This window comes from Rhinolophus ferrumequinum, chromosome 19 (assembly GCF_004115265.2).
Source record: "Rhinolophus ferrumequinum isolate MPI-CBG mRhiFer1 chromosome 19, mRhiFer1_v1.p, whole genome shotgun sequence".
NCBI lineage: Eukaryota > Metazoa > Chordata > Mammalia > Chiroptera > Rhinolophidae > Rhinolophus > Rhinolophus ferrumequinum.
Genome location: NC_046302.1, coordinates 38,009,323 through 38,033,846, shown reverse-complemented (window position 1 = coordinate 38,033,846; position 24,524 = coordinate 38,009,323). Strand labels below are relative to the sequence as shown.

General features: G+C 38.4%; 1 protein-coding gene across 2 annotated transcripts; it reads right to left on the bottom strand.

Annotated features, from left to right (window-relative positions):
- Positions 1-9,234: 9,234 nt before the first annotated feature.
- Positions 9,235-23,188, bottom strand: HAUS1 (HAUS augmin like complex subunit 1). Of its 2 annotated transcripts, none has more exons than XM_033135621.1 (9): positions 23,119-23,188; positions 22,192-22,366; positions 15,253-15,388; positions 13,383-13,517; positions 12,054-12,177; positions 11,631-11,696; positions 10,762-10,833; positions 10,465-10,512; positions 9,235-9,457 (listed from the first exon to the last, which is right to left on the bottom strand). In XM_033135621.1, exons 1-9 carry the CDS (start codon positions 23,143-23,145, stop codon positions 9,407-9,409), a joined length of 834 nt encoding a protein of 277 aa, XP_032991512.1. In that variant the 5' UTR covers positions 23,146-23,188; the 3' UTR covers positions 9,235-9,406. The 2 variants fall into 2 exon arrangements, with proteins under 2 accessions (XP_032991512.1, XP_032991513.1); XM_033135622.1 differs by lacking the exon at positions 23,119-23,188 and adding an exon at positions 22,698-22,751.
- Positions 23,189-24,524: the final 1,336 nt, after the last annotated feature.

The following is a 24,524-nucleotide window of genomic DNA, read 5'->3' as shown; positions in this document are numbered from 1 at the left end:
AGTTTTGGACAATCAAAGCAAGTCAGAGATGCCAAGATCCCAGAAAGGAAGCTCAGAGAAGTGAACTCAACAGCCTGAATTGTTTTTTCTCCTTACTCAACAGCCTGATTTTTTTTTTTTCCTCCTTAAAGCGCTCTTCCATTTGTAAGTAGCACAGGTCAAGAGGTAGAGGACTGAGTCCAGAAACTAGCATTCTCATAGTGTTGGGGAGATAAACCTGTGTGTGTGTGGCAGGGGGGTTAGGGGGGGCGAGGAAGAGCCAGGAGTGCAGTTTCGAGGCTCTCGGCCTCATGTGGAAAGGTGCTGGCTCAGGTAGTAAATCGGCCATCAACTGTGATTGGATTGGCCATCAGCTGTAACCAGTGAGCCATTGGCCACTAATATAACTGCCGTGGCTACGCTAGCAGAAACATGGGGGCTAGCCAGAAGATGGTGGCTGAGCTAGCACAGATTGCAGTTAGCACGGACAGTGTGGCTCCTGCTTCCTGTGTCTCCAACCCAGCCGCCAGCAAGACTATAGTGGTGTGACTCCTCTATCTATGGCTCTGTGGGTGTTCCTTTTTGGCCTCACCATGTCCTGTGCTCTTATGTGGGGAGCGGGACCAGAGACCCCACATGACACCCTGCATGACAGTGTGTGCGTGTATATATATATATATATATATGCACACACACATGTTATAAAACATATATACATATATATACATATATAATATATATATGTATATATAATATATAATATATATTATATAATATATATATAATATATATATAAAATATATACATATATATTATATAATATATATATAAAATGGAAAGTATAAATTGAAAAAATACAATAACTGAACTTAAGAATACAATACTGTACAAACAGCACATTAACCAGAACAAGATTAGTGATCTGGAAGATAGGTCCGTAAAAATATCCAGACTGAAGGAGAGAAAAAAGATGGAAAAACAATTGAAGGAGAAAAAGGATGGAAAACACAGAAAAGAAAATAAGAGATATATGGGACACAGCGAGAAAGCCTACCGTCTAGGTAATTGGGAGTACCGAAAGGCAGGAGAGAATGGAGCGGAAGCAATACTTGGAGCTATAATGGCTGAACTTTCCCAAATAGATGAAAAATATCAACCCACTAATACAAGAAGTTTTATGAACTTAAGAGAAGTTCAAAGAAAAACATACCTAGAACCTCATAAAATTGCTGAAAACCAGGGATTAAAAAGCAATCTTAAAAGCGGCCACAGGAAAAATACACGTTACTTTCAGATGAACAGTGTTAAGATGGAGGGGTGACTTCTCAGTAGAAATGACGTGTGGGGGCAGACTCTTAGGGTGATCCCCATGATCCCTGCCTCCTGGTGCTCACACCCCTATGTAATCCACCTCTGAGTGTTGGGCAGGGCCTGTGCCTTGCTTCTAACCAATAGAATAAGGCCAAGGTGACGATATGTACATGATTGAGTGTGTGTACGTGAATTATGAGATTACATGATTATGTTAATAAGATCATGGTGCCCATTCTACTGGAGTCTCACTTCCCCTGCTGGCTTTGGGAAGTGAGTGACTGTTGGGGAATCTCATCTGGCAGGGGGACTGCAGGTGGTTACTGGGAGATAAGGGCAGCGTCAGCTGACAGCTCTCAAGAAACTGAAGCCCTTAGTCCTACCACCTCAAGGGACTAATTTCAGCAACAAACTAAATGAACTTGGAGACAGATCCTTTTCTAGTTAAGGCCCAGATGAGAACTCAGTCCCAACCAACACCTTAATTACAGCCTTGTCCAGGACCCAGCTAGGCTGTATCCAGACGCCTGACTCTCAGAAACTGTGAGATAATAAATGTGTTTTGTTCTAAGATGTGAAGTTTGTGGTAATACTGTTACACAGTGCTAGAAAACTAATACAGGACGGAAGTTAGAAAATACCTGAATTCTGTATTTAAAGTGCTAAAAGAAAATAACTGCCAACCTGTAACTATAAACCCAGTGAAAACAGCTTTAAGAATGAAGATGGGGGGCGGGAGGGTGGAGCTGGCTGAGAAAGGGGAAGGGATTAAGAAGTACAAATTGGTGGCTACAAAATAGTCATGGGGATGCAAAGCAAAGCATAGAGAATACAGTCAATAATGTTGCAACAACTATGTATAGTGCCAAGCGGGTACTAGACTAATCGGAGGGATCACTGCAAAATTATATAAATGTCTAACCACTATGCTGTACATCTGAAACTAATATAAAGTAATACTGAATGTCAACTGTGCCTGAAAAACACATAATTTTAAAAAAAGAATGAAGGTGAAAACCAAAAAGGTAAAGATTAATAAATTGGATGTTAACATTAATTCTGTTCACAAAAGATGCTATTTTAAAAGAGTAAAATGTCAAGCCATAGAATGAGAAATTTGCAATACTTATAGCTGATCAAGACCTCATAACCAGAATATACTGGGGGTGCCAAAAAAATGTATACACATGACTTGTATTCACCTTTTGTTATCGGTATAAGTATTACAATTTTTATATAGTTTTTTCCTTTCTTAAAATGGGTATACAATTTTTTGGCACTTTCTGTATAAAGAACTCTTATAAATCCACAAGAAAAAGGCAAACAGCCTAACAGAAAAATGTACAAAAAGACTAAATACGTAACTCACAAAATAAGGTACCCAAATAGTTAACAAGCATGTGAAAATCTTCTCAATCTCATTAGTCTTCAAGAAACTACAAATTGAGGGCGGCTTAGTTGGTTACAGCAAGTGCTCTTAACAACAAGGTTGCTGGTTCGATTCCCACTATGGGAGGGGGGCTGTGCCCCCAGTAACTAGATTGGAAACAGTGACTGGACTTGGAGCTGAGCTGCACACGATTTGACTTGTAGCTGACTGGAAAAAACACACTACCCAATAAAATTTAAAAAACAAAAACAAAAAACTGCAAGTGGAACACTACTGACAGTGACAAAATGACTTAAAAATATTTTTATTGACAAAACCAGGTATTTATGAAGATGTGGAGCAACTGGAACTTCACCCACAGCTCGTAAAGAGCGTAATACAATCATTTTAGAAAACATTTTGGCAGTATTTTCTAAATTTAAATGTACCAGCAGTTTTAGTCCTAGGTATATACTTCACATAAATGCACACACATGCGCACCAAAAGACATGTATGAGAATGTACATAGCATTAGGTTCTTTATTCATAGAACGTCAAATGGAAGCAATACAAATGTCCATCAACAGTAGAATGGATAAATAAAATAATGAAGTATTCTAAAGTAGGCCACAACTGACATTTTGGACTAAGTAATTCTCTGTTGGGAAGGGCTGATCTGTGACTTGTGGGATATTTAACAGCACCTCTGGTCTTTACCACTAGATGACAGTAGCACTCCCTTAGCTGTGTCACCTAAAAATGTCTCCAGAGGTTGCTAAATGACTCCTGGGAGGCTTAAATCTGAACCCCTCCATGTTGAGACTCACTGCTCTAAAGCAATCAAAGTAAACAAAATTCTGCTACATGCCACTCTGTAGACAAATCTCAATTAGGTAATGAATATCGTGTGAAAACAGCTAGACACATAAGAGTACACGCTGTATGGTTTCATCTAAATGAAGTTCTAAAGTAGGGTAAATCAATCTATGGGATAGACGTTGGGATTTTTATTACTTTTGGGAGAGTAATGACTGGGAGGGGGCATATGGAAGGTGGTCTCTTGGAGATAGATTTAGATATATAGATATTGATATACAGACATATCTATCCATATCTGCGTCTGTGTCTCCTAATTTGGGCGATGATCATACTCGTAGGTATGTTCACTTTGCAAAAATGCATCAAGTTACACCCTTATGATTTTGCTGTGTGTGCTCTACTTCAAAAAAAGTTACTTAAGAACATACACTTGTAAACCTAGAGATGATGAGACACATAATGCTAGAATATGAAGCAAATGTTTTAAAAAGTTACTTTAAAAATACAACCTGAAGGGAGTCCAACATCTCATATTGGAAGAGAAAGAAAAACTGAACTGTTAGAATAAAAAAATAAAAAGGCAGAAAGATGTGGCAAAAGATGAATAAAAAGAAGGAAAATCTTAACTTACACCAATTGATACTCAAAAAAAAGGAAAATCTTATTTTCACAAAGAACAGAAATGGAAGCTAAAAGAAAATTCAGGACTGGAAGGTAAAAGGATTTCTACTGGGGTGGGGACATCCAGTTACTCACTTGTTAATCCTGCCTTCCATTCTTCCTTAACTAACAGAACCCCACATCTATTCTGTGCAACGTGCCCATGAAAATGCTACATTTTCCAGTCCCCCTGGCAGCTGGGGTTGTCCAAAGTGACATGGACGTGAAAGCTGGTGCTGCCAGCAGCCAACATGTGACTATGAGGTGACCTTGTGGATATAAACCAGTGCTAAAACATAGTGGACCACAAAGAAGGAACTGTAGTCCTTAATGACCATGGAGGTCCCCATCTCCACTCTGGACTGCCTGCTTCTGGCATTTTATATGAAACAAAGATAAACATCTCTTTTGTTTAAGCCACATTTTTGTTTTTGTCATATGCAGCTAAATGCAGTTCAAAACTCATACAATGACCAGAGGGATCTGCTGGCCCAGTCGAGGGCATTCAGTATTACAAACTGGGGCTAATGAGCCTTAGCAGCAATAGAGTCGTGGTCCCCAACTAAGAAACAGGGGATGAAACAGGGACACTTACCAAGAAGGATCCAGAACCTATATAATATACACACAAGAAAATCTGTTGGCTGAGTATGTATCATGTGTCACACATACATGATAATTTTCAAGTATTTGTAGATGCTGTTTTGATGAATAAATTGACATAAAAATGGTGTTAATATCTGAATTCATATTAGCTTTTTGTTATTGCACGTTTTCTCAATCATTGGATACTAATCGCACAACTTTAATGGGGTGGGAATATCTGATAATTTTTGATGTTTAAAAAATATTTTGGAGACCATCTGAATGTCATGAAGTATAACATGTGTATTTCTACGTGTTGAAATACTCCACAGTGTTAAAAAGAATATAAAAATATGTGTAAATGTTGAATGTGCATAGATATCTAGGAGGATTCACTCTAATGATACTAGTTACTCTTGGGGAGTAGAACTGGGAACGGGGTAGGAAAGAGTTTAGATTTTCAAATTTCATATACTTTTGAATTGTTGTGATTATTTACAATAAGCAGATATTACCTTTGTGGTTAAAAGTAGTTTGGAGTTTTGGAGGTCGGGGGATTAAAGACTTTTCTTTTTTTTTTTCCAGGAACTTCGGCATCCTCAGCCTGTAGTTAAAGGCTAACTCAGTCAGTGGCTGAGTGTGACAGTCATTTTACTTCTTTGGGCCTCAGTTTTGTCATCTATAAAACTAAAATGGGAATGTACAGTCCTTTCCAGTCTGATATTATGTAAACTTATAAACTGACTCTTTGAGATTGAGGGGAAATTCTTATTTATTTTTGTGGCCCCACTACGTAACATACAGTATTTAATACATAATAAGTAGATGAATGAGTGATAAGGGAGACAGAGCAACTATTGTGGCCACTTGACGCCTGCAAGTTTACATGATGGCTTTATCGTCACATTGCTAAGTAATGTAAGAGCTACGTTTCATGCTCAGTGTCTGAACATGCTTTAGAAAATCTGGATCCTGGAGGCAGACAGAGCAAGTCTTTCTCCCAATGCAGTGGAGGCTGTCAGCCCACAATGGCTGCTGCAGAATTCAGAGAAAACTGTTAAATGTGAGAGCTGGGCACTGAAGATAAAACGAAAAATATATACCTGCACAATAGGAGAGGAAGCTGTGCTGAGATTAGAAGTGGTCCGGGCACTGTGGTACTAAATAAAGCTGGCAGAGTGGCCTCTCTGAGTGGTGTCTCATCAAAGCCGGGATATAAACAGCCCAGGCACAGGGTCACAGACAGGCTATGGTGAGCCACCTGTCACATGCTCCTGGGATAATGCACAGGAGAAAGGTCCGCTGGCAACCAAACAGGCTCCAAGGACGTCCACACACAATCCTCAGCCTCCTCTTAAAATAGCTTCCGATGCATTTTGGTGAGGAACGTATTTTCATTCATGCTGCACTTCTTACCCAGTATCCAGCTTCATTCACATGCTTCCCGATTGTGGAAGCTAACCCCATTCTGCTGGTAACTCTGAGCCCCTGGCTAGGGCCTGAGGTCTTAACTTAGTGCAGACAAAGGCAAATCTGTTGACAGTACTGCCCCTTTCACAGGGCAGAACGTTGGGCAGAGGGCAGTGACCCTTCACGGCTTGGACCTCAAAACGTTCCTAGGTTTCTGCCTCCCTGGCTGGTCTAGTTCAGACAGTTGAACTGGGAGGGAAGTTTCATAGACTTAGAAATGGGGGTCTAATGAAACAGTAAAAACAAAATGGTCAAAAGCAGGTATCAAAAGCTGGTTTAACGTAGACCCAACTACACAAAACGTTGATTCTGGATTAGAAAAACAATTGTCATGAAGCACATTATGAGACAATTGGAGAAATCTGAGTATGGACTATATATTAGATAATATTTAATCAATGTTAAATTTCCTGAATTTGATCATGTTACTATGATCAAGTGAGACTCTGTTCTTAGAAGATAAATGCAGAAGTATTTAGGGGCGAAACAGTGGTTCTCTCCAGATAGACATGAAGTCCAAGTGTCAGAATTAGAGACAAAAAGAGAGGGCCCCTCGTACCCCGCCCTCACATGTGCATATATTTTGATGTTTCCAGGAAATATGCAGGTTAGAGACCTAGGAGTGGTAGTAGAGCAAAAAGGTTTAACTCTGAGCTGCCTTAGGTGTTTGTTTAGCCACTCCACACCCTTCCTGGCACATCAAGGCAAACAAAGTCAGCTTGAGCTGTTGCCCGACTCCTCCACAATCTATTCCTTCTCTTTGCTCTCTTGTCCCAGGTTTTTTGGCTTTCTAGGCCAGAACTTTTTTTTAACCCCAAATTTTGTTGGAACAAATAACCAAAGGTGATTCACTTTAGATTCTGGACTAGAGAATATTAATAAAAACACTATTATCTATATATTTAAAAATTTAGATGACACAGCAAATTCCCTAGTTTTTTTTCAAAGAACCAACTTTTGGCTTTGTGGATCTTCTCCAATGTATCTATTTTCTGTTTCATTAATTTTGCTCTTATCTTCGTTATTTCTTCCTGCTTGCTTCTTTGGGTTTACGTATTTTGCTCTTCCTAACTTCCTGGGATGAATGCTCTCACTTCAGTAACTTCATCCCTTTTTTTTTTAAAGATTTTATTGGGGAAGGGGAACAGGACTTTATTGGGGAACAGTGTGTACTTCCAGAACTTTTTTCCAAGTCAAGTTGTTATCCTTTCAGTCTTAGTTGTGATGGACGTAGCTCAGCTCCAGGTCCAGTTGCCGTTGCTAGTTGCAGGGGGCGCAGCCCACCATCCCTTGCAGGACTCGAGGAGTTGAACTGGCAACTTTGTGGTTGAGAGCCCACTGGCCCATGTGGGAATTGAACCGGCAGCCTTCGGCGTTAGGAAGACGGAGCTCCAACCGCCTGAGCCACCGGGACAGCCCATAACTTCATCTTTTAATAAAAACAGTTCTACCTCTTCTTTGTTCATCGGCAGACCTCTTCTTCAACAGCTTTATTGATATAATTTACGTACCATAAAATTCACCCATTTGAAGTGTATAATTCAATGGTTTTCAATACATTCACAAACACGTGCAACCTTACCTCAAAGAACTCTGTATCCTTCACCTATCACCCCCACCCCTCAACCCCCTCGCCGTAACCAACCAATTTGCTTTCCATCTGGACATTTCATATGAATGAAATCCTGTAATACATGATCTTTTGTGATTGGCTTCTTTCACTTGGCATAATGATTTCAAAATTCATCCATATTGGAGTTTGTATCAGTACTTCATTCCTTTTTATAGCTAAATAATATCCCACTGTGTGGATATGCCATGTTTTGCTTATTCATTCATCAGTTGATAGACATTTGGGCTGTTATGAATAACGCAGCTGTAAACATTCATGTGTAAGTTTTTGTGTGGACATGTGCTTTCATTTCTCTTGGGTATTATATACCTAGTGGTTGAATTGCTGGGTTACATGGTAACTCTAATGTTGAATCACTTGAGAGCCTGCCAAACTGTTTTCCAAAGCAACTGCACCATTCTACATTCCTACTATTAGTGTATGAGGGTTCCAATTTATCCACATCCTCGTCGACACTTACTATTATCTGTTTCTTTTATTCTAGTTACCTTACTGGTTATGAGGTAGTATCTCATTCTGGTTTTGATTTTTATTTCCCTAATAACTAATGATGTCAAACATCTTTTCATATGCTTACTGGGCATCTGCATATCTTCATTGGGAAAATGACTATTCAAATCCCTTACACATTTTTAAATTGAGTTATTTGCCTTTTATTATTGAGTTGTAAAAGTTTTTATATTCTGGATACAAGTCCCTTATCAGATACATGATTTGTAAATATTTCCCCCCATTCTGTGGACTGTCTATTCACTTTCTTATGGTGTCTTTTGAAGCACAAAAATTTTTAAGTTTCATGAAATCCAATTAATCTATGTTTTCTTTTGCTGCTTGTGCTTTTGGTACCATATCTAAGAATCCTTTGCCAAATCCAAGCTCATGAAGATTTATCTTTATCTTTTCTACTAACAGTTTTATAGTTCTAGCTGTTATATTGAGGGCTTTGATTCGCTGAGTTAGTATTCATATATAGTGTGAGGTAAAGGTCCAACTCTACTCTTTTGCATGTGGATATCTAGTTGTCCTTGGGCACCTCCTTGTACTACCTTTAAAAAAAATATTTAAATCTTTGAACCTTTGAAACTCTCCTGACATAAGGTATGAAGTATGGATGTAGAATCAGTGTTGAATTATCCATTTCTCTACTACTGATTTAAAAGGCCACCATTTTCATAAACTAAATTCCTGCGTACATTAACATCTGGAGGTAAGCAGGTGAGCTGATCAGAAAGAATGAAAGCAAACCCCAGGAGACAGAAGAATGGGAAAAACATAACTGGAGTTATAGAATCTTTTCTTTCTTTTCACTTAGCTGACCTAACAAGTGACTGCATGACAACTGTCATAATGTTTACTTAATAGAGCTACTGAAGGACACTTAGCCACCAGCAATATAGAAAACTAACATTTTTTAATATGAAAACGATGTATGCGGGCACAAAAATGCAACATAATTAGAAACAACTATCCTATCAATAATGACATTATTATCTCATCTAAGAACACAGAAATTAAGTTATTAAGGAATGCCAAGAGGAAATAATTCTGTAAAGTCCTATTTAATTTACTTTGGTTCTGGTCACAGTTCCAGCATGTCTACTTTCCTTGTAAGTTCAGCTTCAATGGTATCCTAAGGAAGAAAGAAACATCTGAAATACTACAAAGAACAACATAAAACAGGTGCTCTAACTTCTAATGTCATTTAAAGTAAGAAAAGCAAAAAAGAAAAATACTAAAACAGAACTTAAAAAATACCATTACAAATATTAAATATGCTTTGAGACATTCCCTTGCTTTTACATCTCTCCCCTTTCCCAAACCCCAAAAGTTTTCAGACTCGATTCTAATAGACATCTAACGGGAAGAAAAACCCTTCAGAGAAATAAATCAGTGTAATGATACACAAATACATTTTTCTGACCTTTACTCCTTAAATAACGTACTTCCATAGTTATCTCTCGTATCGCCTCTATTCCATTCTCTTTGCCACTGTCCTCATTACTTCTCATTGTCCTAAATAGGTCAACTGGTTACTGCAATTTTCTTTCTCCCTCCTCCTATTCATCCTGTACATTGATTACAGAATCATCTACCAAAAGAACTGACCTGATCAAAAAGCATAGCTTCGCTCATATTTCTACTTGGCTTAAAAAACAAGGAAACACATAGCAACTTTCAGTGGTCCCCTACAGACTCCATTCTCTTTACATTACATGCCCTTTACATCATAAACCAATTGACCTTCTTCTGCTCTATCTCCCATTGCATACTCCTAGGCAGCTGGACCTCATCACTTGCCAAAGATCGGAAAAGTTCTCCATTTTTCAGCTCTTGTGCATTTGCCAATTTCTTTAGCCTAGAATATTCTATGTCTCACCACCCTCCCCTCTTTTCACCCAGGAAAATCTAAACAAAATTTTAAAAGACATAAAAGACCACTATGTACCTTTTATGGAAAAAAATAAATACACATGCCAAAAGAAGTATTAAAAGATGCATATGAACAATACACAGTGACTTTGGGACTGAGGTTTACCTCTGAGGAGGAAGGAAAGAAGGAGGAGGAAGGGAGCTTTAGCTATCTCAGCATTTATTTTATTTCTTTTTTTAAAACTTGAAGAAAAAAATGGAACTTACTAATTCTCGCTTTGCTTCTTCAATTTTCACCTGAGCAAGAGATGGATTCTTTTAAAGAAAAAAACAAAGAAAGATTATATTGCCTCAATTAGGAATCAAGGTGAAAAAAATGCAACAATGCTTTTCAAAAGGCAAAAACAATTACAGAAGAGTATATCCAGTGAAATTCGGCTTGGACTTTAAATCCTTAAGCATGAACTCACTAATTTCATGAACTCACTAATTTCATGATCATTTAAGGCCTTTGGAGAAGGTTGGAGGAGATGTCTTTATTTTTTAATTCATAAAAATAGTTACCGGCATTAAATCTAAATAGGACTCCAATTTTTTCTTCAAAGGTACAGTCTGTCGTTTTAGTTCTGCCAGTTTCTGGGGGTGAAAAAAAACACAGAGTCACAGAGTAATAAGAGATATCACAATGCAACTAAATACTGCCAATTTCTGAAATGAAAAGTGGTAAAGCATTCACATTAGGATATTTAAAATAAAGTATCAAATATAGAGCTTCAAAGATAAATGGATACACAAAGTCACCTCCAATGGAAAAACAATCCTTATAAGATGCTTAAAATGGGAAAGCTGTACTACCATTTATTAAGAATAGGATTTAAGTTTGCTGTCTAGGAACACAAAATAAAGTGATTAAGAGGAATCAGAATGTAAGGGAACAACTAGAGTCTCAAATACATATTTATTAACTGTCAACTTTAGATTCCCAAAATAAAGTACAAAAAAAATCTTAATAGTAAAGTAAAACAAAACCACATGTTACTCCCTCTCCCACCAAAATAGATAAAACCCTAATCAACCTAAAAACCCAGAATTGCATGCCACAGGAGTTTGGGGGCCTGCATTTTTACTGTATACCGAAAGAGAAGGACGAGGAAGACCTAATGGTTAGTACATCGTCCTTCAATAAATTTAATAAATAAATCAATAATGTATTGACTCCAAAGAGTTTCTAGCATATAGTAATAAATTTGAAAAAACTAAATAAATATGAGGACATATACAGACAGCTAAATAAGAAATACAGATGTAAATACTGGGGAACGTAGAGTACAGAGTTTAGTAAAGCAAATCAGGTCGATAGTGCATAAAGCTCTATAAAAAGAAACGAAAAAGCAGATTTTAAAGAAAGTTAAATTGGGTTAAAATCAGCTCACCTCTGAAAGTGCTACCAGTGATTGATGAGACAGAGAAGCATCCATGCCTCTGGCTGAAAGTTTCTCCTACAATTACAGAACAGTGGGTCTAGTTAAGAAAATTTTCAAAGTGACCATCATGACAAATTTTCAACATATAACCCACTGAAGAGAAGCTACAAATCATAGATGTAAAAACACACACACATCTAAGCAATTCTGTGTTGCATGTGAATCATTTCCATAGTCACACACTTGTGACAAGATGGGCCTGGCTGCCCATGTTTAAATCTGCTGCCAAGTGGCTATGTAACCTTGGGCAAATTAACTATCTTCTCTGTAGTTCCCTTATCTGTACAAAGGGAATAGTAATACTACCTTGTGAAGATGAAGGCCAAAAAGAAGTCTGAAGAGAGCCAACTATATTTAGTGCTGCACACATACCTCTGCAGCTCTGATTCCAATTCTGAACTCCTCTGATTTTGCTTTTAGGAAGTCCATGTTCTGAAGACGATTATCAACTCTGGCCCTTTCCGTACACAGATGCACTTCTGCCTTCTTGAGATCCCTTTAAAAAGTAAAGTTGAAAACATTTTCTTCTACTCAGTGAAATTATTATAAAAAAAGAAACTGTACTACTTTTTGGATTCAATTCTGGATAAGTCAAGAGTAGATAACAGGGGTGGCCAATTAGCTCAGTTGGTTAGAGCGCGGTGCTCTTAACAACAAGGTTGCCGGTTTGATTCCCACATGGGCCACTGTGAGCTGCGCCCTCCACAACTAGATTGAAACTATTACTTGACTTGGAGCTGATGGGTCCTGGAAAAACACACTTAAAATAAATAAAAGTTTAAAAAAAAAAAACGCAAAATCTTCCTTTTTTTTAAAAAAAAGGAGTAGATAACGTACTTGCTGGATTTTCTACCATAAATTTTATATATCAGAGTAGCTACCAGGCATACCTCCAGGTCATCTTCCCCTCCACGTTGTTAGGTGGCATTTTTCTTAAGAAATACTAAATAATTTTAAGATTAATCTATCACAATTATTCTTGGAGAAAGTAAACCTGCTGCTCAAAAAGTGATTTAATATATCCTAAAGCCAATTTGAATTATGGAGGTCCCAAAGGCCTCCCTCCTAGATACGATGTGACACAACGCCTTGCATATACATACTTAATATTTGTCAAATAATTTACACCCCACCAAATTACTTGTGCCTATACATAATCCTGACCCACAGCATCTAATCTCTGGGGCAACAGGGACCTAAAGAAGGTCTGGAGCATTGAGAAGCATACCAGAGCTCTAGTAAAAAATGGCAACAAAATATAATGTACTTTTTATTTTTTTATATTGAAAGAAATGCTTTATTAGTAACACTTTTTTGTTGTTTTTTTTTAATTTATTGGGGTGACAATTGTTAGTAAAATTACATAGATTTCAGGTGTACAATTTATATGTACTTTTAGTTGCACTGTAGTTTATAAGTTAAAAAAAATTTACATACATTCTGAAAATTATAAAACCCAGGTTAGTTGTAGAAAAGAAGAAATAAAGTAGGAAATTATATGAAGTAAATGGTGAGAAAGTGTGTACCCAACCACCCCCCCACTTCCACCCAAGTAATATTCTACGTAAGAAAACATTTTATGGACCCCATTTCTTAATGTGTTGTTTTAAATCATATCTATTGACTTAAAACTAAATCTGACCATGTCTTATTTTTGCCATTATAATAAAAACTATCACCTTTTCCAACTCAATTACTTACTCTTGTAGACATTTTTCTAATACTAAAGTTGCAGTAAGATTTTTTTCAAGTTTTGCCAATTCAAGCTTGATTTCTTCATTCTTAGATTTGGTACGAAAAAGATCAGAGGTCAAATCATTCACTGCAGGGATAAAACTAAAAAAAGAATCAGGTCACATACATGGACATTAAGGACAATTACAATCATTCCTGATTTCTCACGACGATTTTATCTCTATGTGGATTCTTCCATAACCACACTGTTTCATATCTCTATGCATTTTGCACATGCTGTTCCCATTGCCTGGCAAACCCTTCTTCAGCTGGCAAATTTCCATTTGTCCTTCAAAACTCAAATGAGATTTACGCTCATCCTGGAATTCACTCTCCGTTTCTCTGTGCTTCCCGGCTACAGCTTGTACATTCTTGTAGATTGCAGCTGTGCTATAGTTTTACATGTCCACTTCCTTTATTTGGCCATGAGCAGAGACTGTCCTTGCTTGCAGTTATTATCCTATTTATCTCTGCTTCCCCAGTGCCATGTATATATAAATATGTATACATCTAGCATATAACTGGTACTTGGTCTCTGCTGAACTGACTTAAGTCTAGATGTCTGCTGCCATCAACCTACATGTTCTTACCAGGTCAGACAATTAAGTTCGAGAACTTGTTGCAACAATATTGCAATATTGCTAACCTTTTTTGGTATCAGAGGGATTATTCATTGTGAATTTGTACCAACTGGACAAACAGTTAACCAAGTTTACGATTTGGAAGTGCTGAAAAGGCTGCATGAAAAAGTTAAACGACCTGAACTTTTCGCCAACAATTTATGGCTCTTGCATCACGACAATGCACCAGCTCACACGGCACCGTCTGTGAGGGAGTTTTTAGCCAGTAAACAAATAACTGTATTGGAACACCCTCCCTACTCACCTGATCTGACCCCCAATGACTTCTTTCTTTACCCGAAGATAAAGGAAATATTGAAAGGAAGATATTTTGATGACATTCAGAATATCAAGTGTAATACGACAACAACTTTGATGGCCATTCCAGAAAGAGTTCCAAAATTGCTTTGAAGGGAGGACTAGGCGCTGGCGTTAGCACATAGCTTCCCAAGGGGAGTACTTCGAAGGTGACCATAGTGATATTCAGCAAAGAGGTATGTAGCACTTTTTCTAGGGTGAGTTCACCAACTTCATTGTCTGACCTCGTATACCTGAAACACTACTCTGGAGCATATAGAAAAATTCTAATCCCTTAAATTGGCAATGAAGCAGACTAGCTGAACGGTCCTCTGATTGTAAGCTACAGTGATCGTCCTAGCTAAGACATGGCTGCCGGTGATAGTCAGACGGACTTCGGAGTCAGACTGGGTTTGAACCCCAACTCTGCCATTCACTAGCTCGGAGGAGTTATTTAACCCATCTCTCCTGAGCTACACTTTCCTCTTCAGGTTGTTGGAAGAATAATGTCCTCATATAGGTGAAATGCCTGTCACAAAGAATAAAGGTCCTTAACCTACTCTACCCAAGAGGGTAGGGACACGACTAAAATTCACTATGCTGAACCAGATGACTTAGCCTGCTGCTTTTCTTATTGTCCATTTATAGGGAACAATGTAAGAGATACCTAATCCCTTTCCAAATATTCATGAGAACCAGTCTTCAAAACCTAATCCTGGAAGAAGAAAACACCAAAATTTAACCAAGACCAAGTTAATCTAAACTAATTATACCTACCAGCAAAGATAAGGAGTTAACTAAATTCAGTGTTTTGGCATTTACTGTTCATTTTGTACACAGAATTACCCTGAGAAGTAAGTCTTTGGGTCAAGACCTTATAGCATATATGATTGCAGAATTAAAACTGTCACAAGAATTACCTAGCCAGCGAGGTATCCTTTGTTTCAAGGGCCACTGCACTGTCAACCAAAGTGTTCAGATACCTAGAACCAGTGCAAGAGAGACTGGCTGGGGAAAAATTCACACTCTCCATGAGAAGGTCTTGCAGATGCTTGGCTGAAAAGACATAAGCGTTCTATGGTGACTATGATGTTTGCTTAGCTTTTATTTTAACCTTTAACAGCTTAATTGAAATCTCTCACATATCATATAACCCATCCACCTAAAGTATGTAATTCAATGGCTTTTAGTATATTCAGACATGTGCACTCATTAACACAACTAATTTTACAACATTCAACACCCCAAAAAGAAACCTCATGTTCCTTAGTCATCATTTTCTGATTAACCAACCCATGAAGCCCTAGCAACCACTAATCTACATTCTGTCTCTACCCATTGCTTATTATGGACATTTCATATAAATGGTATCATATAATAAATATGTGGTCCTTTGTGACTGGCTTCTCTTACTTAGCAGAATGGTTTCAAGGCTCATCCATGTTACAGCAGGTGTCAGTACTTAGTTCCTTTTTATGAATGAATAATATTCCATTGGACGAATCTACCACATTTTATTTCTCCATTCATCCATTGATGGACATTTGGGTTGCTTCCACATTTTGGCTATTATTAATAATGTTGCTATAAACATCCATGTACAGGTTTTTATATACATGTGTTTTCCTTTCTCTTGGGTATATACCTAGGAGAACAGTTGGTCATATAGTTTAACTGTGTGAGGAATTAAGACTGTTTCAGAAAACAACTGTATGATTTTACATTCCTACCAGAAGTGTACAAGAATCCCAGTTTCTCCACATCTTCACCAACAGTTGTGATTGTCTTTTTTTTTTTGTACAGTGGTCATTCGCAGAACTGAATGACGATCAATGAAATGATAACTCAAGACCTGAATATCAGTCTTTTTGATTATAGCCCCCCTTGTAGGTGTGAAATGGAATTGTGGTTTTGATTTGCATTTCCCTAATGGGTAATGATGCCATGCTTACTGACCATTTATATATCTTCTTGGAAGAAATGTATATTCATATCCCGTACCCACTTTTAATTGGATTATTTGTCTTTTTATTATTGAGATATAAGAGTTCTTCAGGGCGGGGGGGGGGGTAAGGGGGAAGGTGAGGGGATTAGAAAACAATCAGTAACCACAAGATGGCCACGGGGTTTTGAAAATTAATCTGGGGAACGTAATCAATAATGTTGTAAAGATTTTGTAGGGTATCCGATAGACACGTGTCCCATTTGGGAGACCATCTCAGGGAAGATGTAGATGCCTGATCACTGCACTGTACACCTGAAGCTGAACAATAATGAATGCCAACTATAATATTATATATACATATGTGTATATATACATATATACATATATATGTATATATAGGTATGTATACATTTACAAGAGGCAGAGTACAGCATTGGGAGTAGAGATAGTGGAAATGGGATGGCTCGGTGCGATGTCAGAGAGATAGCGGATGGGGGGAGGGGGATCCACAGTGTGAGGGATATAAATGATACACGTCTAAGGAAAAAAACAAAACAAAACAAAACAAAACAAAAAACCTCATAGACACAGACAATAGTTTAGTGGTTACCAGAGGGTAAGGGGGGGTGGGGGTGGAAGATGAGGGTAAGGGGGATCAAATATATGGTGATGGAAGGAGAACTGACTCTGGGTGGTGAACACACAATGTAATTTATAGATGATGTGATACAGAATTGTACACCTGAAATCTATGTAATTTTACTAACAATTGTCACCCCAATAAATAATAAAAAAAAACAAACAATGAATTTACCTGCCATCATTTGCATTATACAGATTCAGATGGGATTCTAATTCCAATACTACTATGTTCCCCTAACAAAAGTACTAGTTTCAATTGATTTTTTGTTTAAAAAAAGCAAAACAAAAAATATTGGAAATATTTATTAATGCAACTTTCTCAACATGTGGCTTCTTTTTCTTAAATAAACACCTTATTATTGAGTGGGGGAAAAAAAGAGTTCTTTATATGTTGTAGATACATCAAATCCCTTATCAGACATATGATTTGCAAATATTTTCTCCCATTCTGTTGGTTGTCTTTTCATTTACTTAACGGTGTCGTTGAGAAAAAAAGTTTTTTAATTTTGATGATGTTCAATTTACCTACATTTTATTTTGCTGTTTGTGCTTTTGGAATCGTAGCTAAGAAACCACTGCCAAATCCAAGGTCACGAAAATATACAGGATGTTGTCTTCTGAGCTTTAAGTTTGGCTCTTTTTCCAGGAGGAACAGGACTTCAGTGTTTCTCATCCTGCCACCAGCTATCTGTTGCTGAGCTAAGTCCCAGGGGAATGTGGTTAGAAGGGGTGGATTCTCTTCCTCCCTCCAGTCACTGCTCTTGGAATGATAGTTCTACCTTGGGTGAGGCACACAGAGAATACTGGGGCTCTAATGGCTCTTACACGAGCTCATGAGGTGGTGGTATCAAACCAGGAAAGGCACACCAAGAGGACCTTACGCTGCTGTACTTTCTCTCCACCAAGCACTCAGCATCTACATTGGGGGTGTCACTCAGAGAAAAGCTTGCCATTGTCTCTACCCCCAGCTCCAGAGTCCTGGCTCAGAAATTTTCCAGAGGAAGAAGCAAGCCATAATACAGATAGCTCCCAATGTCTTCTCAAAGGAACTAACTCCATTTGCAACAGAGCGTGCAGAAATTCAAGCCTAAGAACACCCTAAAAAACAGTGGAAGTTGTAGTAAAAGGCATTTGGGAGAAGGTTCTTGATACAGGTTAAACTGCAGGCCACCTACTTCACATGGAAGAACCAGAAAATAAGACATCTAGGAGGAGCCATCCTTCGGTGAGAACAAGTATCAAACACTGACTTCAGAAACTGTTCCTTAATGGTGCCAGAAGTTGATTGGATTAACTTGTAGAGCAATTTGTGCCCTGGGGTATTGTTGAAAATAATTAGCTGTCAATTAGTAAAATTTTACAGCTAGGTGTGGTCAGTGAAAGAGTAAGACAGTCCTACCAAAACCAATGTCATCCCACAGTCACTGTGGACATACGCAAGTACCGATATGCCTTGACTTATGATGGGGTTACGTCCAGATAAAAATGGACAAGGTAGAATATCGACAAGAAACCAGAAGACCTAAACAGTATAACCAAGTAACATAACAGACACTTTTAAAACACTCTACTCAACAACAACAGTATATATACATTCTTCTCAAGTGGATATGGAACATTCTCCAGGATATAGCTTTAAGCTAGGCTAAAAAAAAACTCAATAAATTTAAAAGGATTGAAATAATACAAAGTATTCCCTGATGACAATGGAATGAAATTAGAAAAAAAACTTAGAAAACTGATAAATAAATATGTGGAATTAAACAACACATTCCTAATAACTAATGGGTCAAGAAGAAATCAAAAGGAAAATTAGAAAATACTTTAAGATGAATGAAAATGAAGACACAACATACCAAAACTTATGGGATGCATCAAAAGTAGTGCTTAGAGGAAAATTTAGTTGTAGTTCTTGTATTAAGAAAGAAGAAAGAGGGACGGCCGGTTAGTTCAATTGGTTAGAGTGAGGTGCTCCTAACAACAAGGTTGCCGGTTCGATCCCCACTGTGAGCTGCGCGCTCCACAACTAGATTGAAACAACTACTTGACTTGGAGCTGATGGGTCCTGGAAAAACACACTTAAATAAAAGTTTAGGGGCTGGCCCGGTGGCTCAGGCGGTTAGAGCTCCATGCTCCTAACTCCGAAGGCTGCCGGTTCGATTCCCACATGGGCCAGTGGGCTCTCAACCACAAGGTTGCCAGTTCGATTCCTCGACTCCCTCAAGGGATGGTGGGTTCTGCCCCCTGCAACTAAGATTGAACACGGCACCTTGAGCTGAGCTGCCGCTGAGCTCCCGGATGGCTCAGTTGGTTGGAGTGCATCCTCTCAACCATAAGGTTGCCGGTTCAACTCCCGCAAGGGATGGTGGGCTGTGCCCCCTGCAACTAGCAACGGCAACTGGACCTGGAGCTGAGCTGTGCCCGACACAACTAAGACTGAAAGGACAACAACTTGAAGCTGAAAAAAAGTTTATAGAGAAAAAAATGTTATCCTTTAAAAAAAAGAAAAGAAAGAAGATCTCAAGTCAACAGCCTGCCATTCCACCTTAAGACTGAGAAAAGAAGAGGAGACTAAACTTAAACCAAGCCAAAGAAAAGAAATAATAAAGATTAGAGTGAAAATTAGTGAAATAGGGAATAAAAAAGCAGTAGAGAAAAATCAATGAAACCAACAGCTAGACTGAGGAAGAAGAAAAGAAAGACTAAAATTACTAGAATCAGAAATTAAAGAGAGGATCCCATTGACTTACCTACTTAATAAAAAGGATTCTAAAGAAATCTATGAACAACTGTACCCAACAATTTAGATAACTTAGATGAAATGGACAAATTCCAAAAAGGACACAAACTACTGAAACTAATTCAAGAACAAATAGATAATCTGAATAGATCTGTAATAAGTGAAGAGATTTAATTACTAATAAAAAAACTACCCACAAAGAAAAACTCAGGCCCAGATGGTTTTACCACTGAATTCTATCAAATATACAAAGAATTAATACCAATTCTTCACCAACTCTTCCAAAAATAGAATGGCGGGAAAACTTCTCAATTCTTTCAATGAGGCCAGTATTATCCTGATACCTAAACCAGACTTAGACAACACAAGAAAAGATAACTATAAACTAATACCTCTTATAAATATGAATGCAAAAGTTCTCCACAAAATATTAGCAAACTGAATCTAGCAACCTATAAAAATAATTATACACTATAAGGATGTGGTTTTATCTTAAGGATAAACATTGGTTTAACATTTGAAATTTAATTAATGTAATACATGACCATAACAGAAAAACATAAGTCACACAATCATCTCAATAGACACAGAAAAAGCATTTGGCAAAATCCAAAGCCCTTTCATGGTAAAGGCACTCAGCAAACTAGGAAGAGATGAGAACTTCCCCAAATTGATAAAGGGCATCTACATAAAAACCCACAGCCAACATTAATGGTGAAAACCGGATGCTTTCCCTCTGAGATGGGGAAGAAGGATGTTCACACTTGCCACATCTATTCAACTTTTTATTGGAGATTCTAGCCAGGGCAATTTCTTTTCGTTTTTCTCTTCAAATGAAGAAAATGGCAGCATGAAGAAGGGTTTCAATAGTTTCATCTGTATTGGTCATGACTAAAAAGGCTTCATACAAAACGTTTACATCCGCTGTCAATTCCTGAAAATAATTTCTAAAATGTTCCAATGTCATGTGCTGCAAAGAATTGTACTGTATATAAATAAACACTGCATCTGAAAAATGACTTTGAGCTCAGAAGTCATTCAAGTCCAAATAGCTATATGGCATCACTATTCAGCATTTAGTTACAAATTGGGGAAGCAAGACCTCCTTAACGGTACATATCAATCCAGACTTGTTACAAGGTCCCACAAATTTTCTATTTTCTGCTGGATAGCTTCACTGTCTAAAAGAAGGGAAAACTTAGAACAGAGGAGTGATGATTCAAGTCCACGACATGAAATGTTAACAAATATCACTGGAGGCAGGGCTGTTCTCGATACTTAAGTATTGAAAATCGTGTCAAAATTTGTATGTATTAATAGAAACATTTGCTATTTAACATGTGTCACCCTAAAAGGTACTTAAGATCACAAAAATCTTACTTTGAAAATCTTCAGATTTTTGTTATAGGATATTATAGACAAAAAGAAAGCTCTTAGAAGATTTTTTTGAACCCAAAGCTTCTTCCTCCATATTGCATTTTAATAACTACAAAAATACAATCATTTAAAAAATAAAACAATTTTAAAAGCACACACAGGAGAGTATGACTACAAAGGAGCATTACAGGGGAGGTTTTGCGGGATGACAGCCTGATTGTGGGAGTGGATTCCAGAATCCATGTGTGTTAAAACAGCACACCAAAACAAAAAGTCTATTTTATGTATGATAATTTTTAAAATTGGAAAAAAAAAATATCTGCAGTAAAATTACAATTGTAATTTTTCAAAATATTGTATATAATACCTGCCATACACGTGGTTAAACATAAACCAAATGTAGGTCTTACTTCCTTTTGTATATTCCATCCATAAAAAGATTTTTATCACTGTTTTGTTGTGGTTTGTAGTATAAAAACAATAGGTATCTTAAGTGTACTTTTTCAAACTACATATGCACAACAGAAAATTGTAATGCAATCCATGAAGACATAGCGATAGAGTGATGTATTCAAGTCTCACAGTTCATGGCTGCCACCTCAGGTATCCCAATGGCTCATTATAACTAAAGCAAAAAGATAGAGAAATGAAAAACCACCGGGCGGCCGGATGGCTCAGTTGGTGAGAGCGCGGACTCTCAAGGTTGCCGGTTCAATTCCCGCATGGGATGGCTGGCTGAGGCGCCTGCAACTAAGATTGAAAACGGCAACTGGACTTGGAGCTGAGCTGCGCCCTCCACAACCAGATTGAAGGACAACGACTTGGAGCTGGTGGACCCTGGAAAAACACACTGTTCCCCAATATTCTCCAATAAAAAATTAAAAAAAAAAATTAAAAACCACAGGCATCTTCTATGTCAGGCTAATAAGTTTAGATTCATGTTTCAGGGCTCACTGTTCTGCTATCAGAGTACCAGTAAAATATACACTGTAATGAAATTTATTGATTTATTTAGTACAACACAAAGAAAAATCTGGGTAAAATAAAGCAAAACTAACAAGTAGTCTACACTAAACTAACCTTGTACACGTTAGTGTTATAAAATTTGGTTACTTCTAGTTATTGTCTCATTCAAAACTCTGGAATTAATCTCACCTTCTGATTCATATTCACTTGCTTTCTGTTTCAAGTCCTCTACTACCAGGTGAACATCTCTGTCCCGGACCCTGTTGCGTTCTGAAAGGTGATGTAAAATCTCTGTGGTCCGTGGATTCACCTCATATTTTGGAATGGGATGATCTCCAAATACTTTTTTCAACCATGCAGCAACCTAGCCATTAAAAGGAAGACAAGTATTACAAGCCTTGTTTATTGCAATGACACGAAACAAATATAACAAAGTGATCAAAAGCAAACAAAATGCTTTCTATGAATATTCTGGCTTCCTACTTAACATCCTCACTTGTCTTTAAAGAGCTAGATCCCAGATATCAGGAAATAAAAAGTGATCAAGCACAAAGAAATTACCAGAAAATAATCCATCCTTTCCCAAAGCTACAAAGCAGTACAAGCAACACTCAAATAATTATAAAGCTTAATATGCAAGTGCTAACGCATTATAATACGTACGAACTCTGAAAAAAGAGTTGTCTCCAACACACCATAAGCCCCGTAAGTGTCATAAGCCCGCAGAGGCTCCTAGAGTTGGGATGCGGGCGGTGGAAGCAGGTCAGGTGTGAAAATTCTAGTAGGAATCAGCAGTGAACAGCGAGGTTTGGCTGGATGGTAGGTTTGGGTTCAGAATACCTACGTCAGTGTGCCAGAAGGGATTTTGTACCAGGGGACGCCACAACACCTCTCCAAATCCGAGTGCAAGCAAGGAAAGTCCCAGGAAGGAAGGGAAACACCTTTTCCAAAGCAGTCTAAGCAGAATGGGGATCGAAGATCCTGAAGGCGGGACTAAAGATGGACCAGCGGAGTAGGGCGAGGAAAAAAGTAAATGTGGTGAGCTCGGCGGGACGAGCGTGACAAAGACGCGGTTTCTAGGAGGCCGAAAAATGTCGGTCCAGCCCCATCACCTACCTGTGCGTCTTTCTCCAGCGCTTCCATAGCTGCTGCTCCCGCCACTTCTCGAGAAGCTCCTCGCGAGAGAAGTGCCTGGCTCTTTCTGAAGGCCCCGCCCACACACCGTTTGTCCCTTCCCACACACCGTTTGTCCCTTCCCCTTGGGGTCCGGGATTTCTGGGAGTTGTAGTTTTTACTAGGACTCCAGGCTGCTGAACCCTTAGACAAGACAGTTCCGAGGCTCCAGCACTTCAAACCTCTCCTTGCTTGCCACTTGGCCTGTCCCTCCACTTTCTTTTCTTTTTTTTCTTTTTTTTTTTTTTTTAAGATTTTATTGGGGAAGAGGAACAGGACTTTATTGGGGAACAGTGTGTACTTCCAGGACTTTTTTCCAAGTCACGTTGTTGTCCTTTCAGTCTTAGTTGTGGAGGGCGCAGCTCAGCTCCAGGTCCAGTTGCTGTTGCTAGTTGCAGGGGCTGCAGCCCACCATCCCTTGCGGACTCGAGGAATTGAACTGGCAACCTTGTGGTTGAGAGTATGCGCTCCAACCAACTGAGCCATCCAGGAGCTCAGCGGCAGCTCAGCTCAAGGTGCCGTGTTCAATCTTAGCTGCAGGGAGCTCAGCCCCCCAATCCTTACAGGACTCGAGGAATTGAACTGGCAACCTTGTGGTTGAGAACCCACTGGCCCATGTGGGAATCCAACCCACAGCCTTCGAAGTTAGGAGCATGGAGCTCTAACTGCCTGAGCCACCGGTCCAGACCCCCTCCACTTTCCATGGTATAATCTACAGGATCAGAAGTAGAGCCGCTTAGAACCAGACTGTGTTTTCTTTCTCGTATTTTTATTTCTCACTTGAATCACTTGTCTTAAAAAATACCCAAAACTTGTTTTTTGGAAAGCAGATTATTTGTTTCTTCCACACTGAGTGCATTAACAATTTTTGTTTGTTTGTTTACCCTGGCAATATAAACTGCGGAAACCTTAATCTTATCTGTTAGTTTCCATTAGCAAAGAACTAAATGTGCGGGAGACTGTTTAAAATGATTGACAGTATCCAAGTGCTGGCACTGTCACTGCCACTGAGCCATTCTTCCATTCATTTCTTGCCTTCCCTAAAGTTCTCTCTTCCCTCCATCACTCTAGTTAATACTGTGAGAGGTTCTTTATATTGCTACAGCAATGTCTCGTTTTCTATGTGTTTTCCTATTTTTGTTTCATTCTTACAGGAACCCTGTAAAAATAGATGGACTCACATTATTTTACCTATTTTCACATAAAAATGACACACGTGCACATTAAATGACTTGACCAAGATAAGGAAGTAGAACTGGAACCTGACCACAGTGTTCTGGCTCCAAATGGGTTTTCAGTCTCCTCAGGTTATACCACTCTGTTGTCCGCAACCTGCTGTAGTGTACTGT

What these genes read in the sequence shown, in the direction of transcription:
- HAUS1 (XM_033135621.1), bottom strand. Translation starts at nt 23,145, where the DNA reads ATGGAAGCGCTGGAGAAAGACGCACAG. An exon ending in CACTGGTAGCACTTTCAGAG is followed by an intron (nt 10,834 to 11,630) that starts GTGAGCTGATTT and finishes TTTCACCCCCAG; the next exon opens with AAACTGGCAGAACTAAAACG. An exon ending in CCTATTTAGATTTAATGCCG is followed by an intron (nt 10,513 to 10,761) that starts GTAACTATTTTT and finishes TTTCTTTAAAAG; the next exon opens with AATCCATCTCTTGCTCAGGT.